Here is a 5,176-nt window from a genome sequence, read left to right on the forward strand (position 1 = left end):
TGTCAGAACATGACGGATTTTACAAGCTGTGAGTGAGTGATAACAAGAGTTTCTCCAGTTGCTCATTCTTTGGTTTTTCTTTTTTTTTTTTCTTCTTTCATTTCGGCTTTGGGGTGGGGTGGGCTTTTGTGGGGGTTTTATTTGCTTTAGGGCAACTGATATTCTCTAAGCCAACAAGATAGATGTAGAAAAAAGTGCAAAACAGTTTCGATCAAATACAGGGTGACATAGTTGAGAGTTCCTCCTCCAAGTGGTGTGCACAGTCTAAGTTTTGATGATAGCCTGCCCGCCCTTCCCAATTGTATGACAGAAGACATGGTTTGGATGTTTTAGAAAGAGGAAAAGAGAGATACGCTTTGCTGAGTGCGGGCAGTAAACTGTAAGGAGTCCACTTACTGGATTAGGTCTGGGGGTGAAGACACGGGAGGGAAACAAGGCAGTCCACTTACCTATGTACTTCAACTTGAGAGCCAGTATTTAGAAAGATAGGCTGCCCAATATGTACATTGGGCTGAGCTGGAGAGAGTTGAGAGGAATTATTTGCTGCAGTGTTGAGGCCATTTGGGACACGCTGTTTACTGTTGAGCACAGTGGCTACTAATGTACCAGCTGGCTGGTGACCGATAAAATTCCGATGAGATGAATGGCCATGAAATGTTCGCGGCTGGTTCTGGCTGAGTCGGACTGTCGGAGAAACATAGGCAAGTTTACTATGAATAGATGATGCACTGGTTACTTCAACTTCTAGCGGGAGTGGTTTCACTTCATGTTTGACTGGACTTCTGTTCACGTGTAGTCGGTCAGCAGACGATGCACAAGAAAGAAATGATGAGGAGAGCGAAGAAACTTCCTGCTTGGGAATGTGTGTCACGAAAGGGGAGGTTTTGGTCACATGGTCACGGTACTTGTGATGTCGAGAGGATTCGGCCATCACAACATTGGGTGGAATGAATGAGAGAGATGCTGATGTAGCTCTCATAGCAGCACTTGATGCAGGAACATGTTGTCTTTGATTCGGAGGGACCATGTGGCTTTTAATGTAGCTGCCATTGCCATTATTGCTGCTGACATAGTTACTGTCGGGGATCAAGGCTGAGTTAGTCGTAGTCGCGGAGACAGACGCAGCTGGGCAGCCACCCAAGGATGAAGATGAAGAAGAGGACGACGATGAAGATGAGGAAGAAGAGACAGCTGCTAGGCTTTTCATGTTAGCAATATTGCTGGAAGAGGAGGAGGAGGTAATTTCATGTTTAATAGGGGTAAAAGTAAGTGGCTTGCGAGCAGTGTGGGCAGAGTTGCTAGCAGATGCTGCTACAGCAGAAATATGGTCTAGATCAGGGCTGTCAGGTACTGTTACACAGCTAATCACATTCTTTCGCACTCTTGGAGAACCTGTCAAGAGAAATAAATAAACAATGAAGGTAGAAAGTTGAAAATGGTTTCAAAACATGATAATAATTATGCCAATACAAGGTCCTAGCTTATAATTCATAGCACAGGCCTATAGTTTTTCATATCAGCTAAACCCTCTAGCAATTAAACTGGCCATATCTGGCCCAAATATTCTACTTATTTTATGTTCAAACTGGTCAGATCCAGCCTCTCACACCTACCCTGCAATGTCATTTTAAAAATAAACAATCACGTCTTCAAAATCCCAAAGCTACGAGAAAATACAGGATTAATTTTATAAAGAATGTGAATATATAAGTATTACATTTGACAAAGTATTCTGAATACAAGACAAGACATCTGATGTTTAGGGTCTGCTTCTTTGTATGTGAAAAAGGAAAAAAAATTTCTATTATTTTTTAAGATTACTCTTCTCACAATGGCAAATGAATTTATCCAAATCCCAAAATTTCACTACAACTAATAAACTAATAAAAAACCCTTTAGCATTTGAACTGGTCACGTGTGGCCCAAATATTCTGACAGTTTTATGTTCAAACTGGACAGATCCAGCCTTACACACCTACCCTGCAATGTCATTCTAGAAATAAACTACCAGATCATCAGAATCATGAAGCTACAACACAAGGAATGATTAGCTCAAAACAATGTGAATAAATAAGTGTTACATTTGTCAGAGCAATCTGAATGCTAAAGGGTTTAACAAAGTCACTGTTGATAAGCAATAAGAATGGCAATATATTTCACTTGTGTAACAAAATTATTTTGTTTGTGTCTTTGGTCAGTAAGTGTTATTTCCTATTTGCTTCTATCTAGAAATCAAAGGAAATGACTACTATTCCCTTCACACTTTGCTTTTCTGTCCTGGACATCAATGTTTTGAAACTGACCTATTTTCTATTAGATTTCAGACAGATTCAGCACTGAGATGATGAAGCAAAAATATCGTTATAGCAAATATTCTGCTCAATACTACAGATTTGCTTGTCAGTTGTTTGATCTTAACCACTTGAGCATGTCCCTTAGTGGCTGACAATATGTGCATCTCTGATCATGAGCAGGAGTAGCGGTGGGGAGCATCATAGCCATGTGTTGAAAGGGATTCTTTGGAGTTTCAATAAAAATAACAAAAGCAAAGTCTGAAGGAAATATTAACCATTGTCATACTTTCTAGGGGTTGTTGGCACTGTCGCTTACGACGTCGAGGGTTCCAGTTGATCCGATCAACGGAACAGCCTGCTCATGAAATTAACGTGCAAGTGGCTGAGCACTCCACAGACATGTGCACCCTTAATGTAGTTCTCGGGGATATTCAGCATTACACAGAGTGTGACAAGGCTGACCCTTTGAATTACAGGCACAACAGAAACAGGAAGAAAGAGTGAGAGAAAGTTGTGGTGAATGAGTACAGCAGGGTTCTCCACCATCCCCTGCCAGAGCTTCGTGGAGCTTTTAGGTGTTTTCGCTCAATAAACACTCACAACGCCCAATCTGGGAATCGAAACCGCGATCTTACGACCGCGAGTCCGCTGCCCTAACCACTGGGCCATTGCGCCTCCACTTTCTAGGGGACAGCAAATAGGAAATAACAGTTGCTACTCAGGGACAAAAATTGTGTTACCCAGTGTTATAGGGAATACTGACCGAAAGCTGACGATCCTGATCTTGAGCTACAGTTGCCACTGTCGACACTATTGCTGTTCTGGACATAAGGATTGTTGACATGACTGCTGCTGCTACTAGCACTGCTGTGATTACTGTGCTGCTGCTGCTGCTGCTGCTGTTGCTGCTGCTGCTGCTGTTGGTACTGCCGTGGCTGATGAGCAGATGTCTGATGGCTGCTGTGTTTAGTACTGGTATGTACATCACGAACTCTGCAGAGGAGAAGTGGGGGAAGAATGGTGAGTTAGTAACAGAAACATCTGTAGTAGTAGATGTGTGTGTGTGTGTGTGTGTGTGTGTGTGTGTGTGTATGTGTGAGAGAGAGAGAGACAGACAGACAGAGGTTGCTCTATGAAAGGGAGACAACACATTTCAACAGCCTACAGAAAAGGATGAGAGGTTATTTAATGACAGAGAATAATTACATTGTCAAAACATTTACGTAACTTTATTACACACACACACACACACACACTAGAATCCTCTTCGTTAATTGTTTTATTTACTCATCTTTCCTGTTCTGAATCAGAATGTTCGCAAATGACAACATTAAACAATCTTTGATGCTCTCTTGATAATTATATATTGTCTGACAGAAACAGGTAAGAACTTCATTTACTTTCTAAACAAAGCCAGTGACAGACAGAGACGACAGACAGAGATGACAGAGACGACAGACGGTGACAGATAGTGGCCGAGATGAAAGAGATGACATTACTAGAAGAAAAAGAAAAGCAAAAGACAAACAAAAAGAATGATTAAGAGCACAAAAAAAAAAAAAAAGAAGCAGGAATCTTACTTTTTGACCGTATCCTTTAAATGCCTCTTGGATTCTTCTTCATCCTCACTATCAGAGCTGATGGTGATTACGCTGACCGCTGGACTAGGAGTGTCGGCTATAACAATAGTCTGGCGGTGGTCACCTGAACCTCTTGTACCTGTGTGGCTGCTACTCTTGCTGCTGCTGACTTTGCTACCCAATGGCACCACTTGTGCTTCATTGCTCCAGCCAGTTAGACGCAGGATCTCTTCTTTGTGCAAGCTGTCCAGTCGTGGTGGTGTGTTCTCCTTCACACGCTTTTTCACAGGAGATAACTGTGTTGAGGTACATATTTCCTTACTGGTCCTGTGAGAGATACAAACATTTTCACATTAAAACAGGTTCTGTAAGGGGGTACCAAACATGACACTAAATACCTCTTTCATCTAATTTAACATCAAAACAAAAGTATTTAAGCTTTTTTCTTTTTCGTCTTAGAAAGGGAAACTCTGATGCTCATAACCTTTTGCAGACCTCCACAACTGGAGGGAATTGATCAATGCCTATAACGTTTCTGCAGGGGCTCTACAACTACTTAAGAGAGAAAGGGCACTGCCTATTAGTTGTTCATTTTCTTTAGCATTTCTAAGACTGGTAGATAGAAAAGAGACAGGAACTACAACTAAAGCAGCAGTTTTAAGTTAAATCTTGTTACTGTCTAAGATTCAAACCTTCAGCATTTAAACCGACCATATCCAGCCCTGATATTCAACCGGTTTCATGTTCAAACTGGCCATATCCAGTCTAGATATCCTGCCTGTTTTATGTTCAAGTTAGCCATATCCGGGCTCCCCAAACTACACTACAAAATCTATCATCATCACTTAATGTCCATTGTCCATACTGGTATGGCTTGGACGGTTTCATCAGGGCTGGCAAGCTGAGGGGCTGCACTAAACTCCAGTCTGATTTGGCATGGTTTCTACGGCTGGATGCCCTTCCTAATGCCAACCACTCCAAGACACCGGTATCTGCTATGACTGATTTTACCTAGCTTGATTTGATGGGTCTTCCTCTTAACCATATATTCTAAAAACTAACTATCACATCATTGAAATGTCAAAGTTACAAGATAATGGGAGTTGAAGCCATTTTCTTCTAAATATAATTATAAATTGTTAAATTATCAATGGTACATGGCTTGTTTTATCAGTGTTTGAAGTAGAGATAGATTCTTTTTTTTTTTTTTAATCACTAATATGGCTTCAACAGGTAGAGAAACTGACTTAGGATCTACACTTGAAGATTTACAAAATGTAGACGGAAAAAAAGAAAAAAAAA

The 5,176-nt window shown here is 41.1% G+C and overlaps 1 protein-coding gene across 1 annotated transcript in view; it reads right to left on the reverse strand.

Annotated features, from left to right (window-relative positions):
• Positions 1 to 6: 6 nt before the first annotated feature.
• Positions 7 to 5,176, reverse strand: part of LOC106872702 (homeodomain-interacting protein kinase 2) — an 82,392-nt gene continuing 77,222 nt past the window's right edge. The window contains exons 11-13 of the mRNA XM_014919778.2: positions 3,875 to 4,201; positions 3,058 to 3,287; positions 7 to 1,392 (exon numbers count right to left, since the gene is read on the reverse strand). Coding sequence (XP_014775264.2) covers positions 446 to 1,392; positions 3,058 to 3,287; positions 3,875 to 4,201 — 1,504 coding nt within the window. The 3' untranslated portion in view covers positions 7 to 445. The remainder of the gene's footprint in view (positions 1,393 to 3,057; positions 3,288 to 3,874; positions 4,202 to 5,176) is intronic.

The sequence above is a fragment of the Octopus bimaculoides genome, chromosome 25, assembly GCF_001194135.2.
Source record: "Octopus bimaculoides isolate UCB-OBI-ISO-001 chromosome 25, ASM119413v2, whole genome shotgun sequence".
NCBI lineage: Eukaryota > Metazoa > Mollusca > Cephalopoda > Octopoda > Octopodidae > Octopus > Octopus bimaculoides.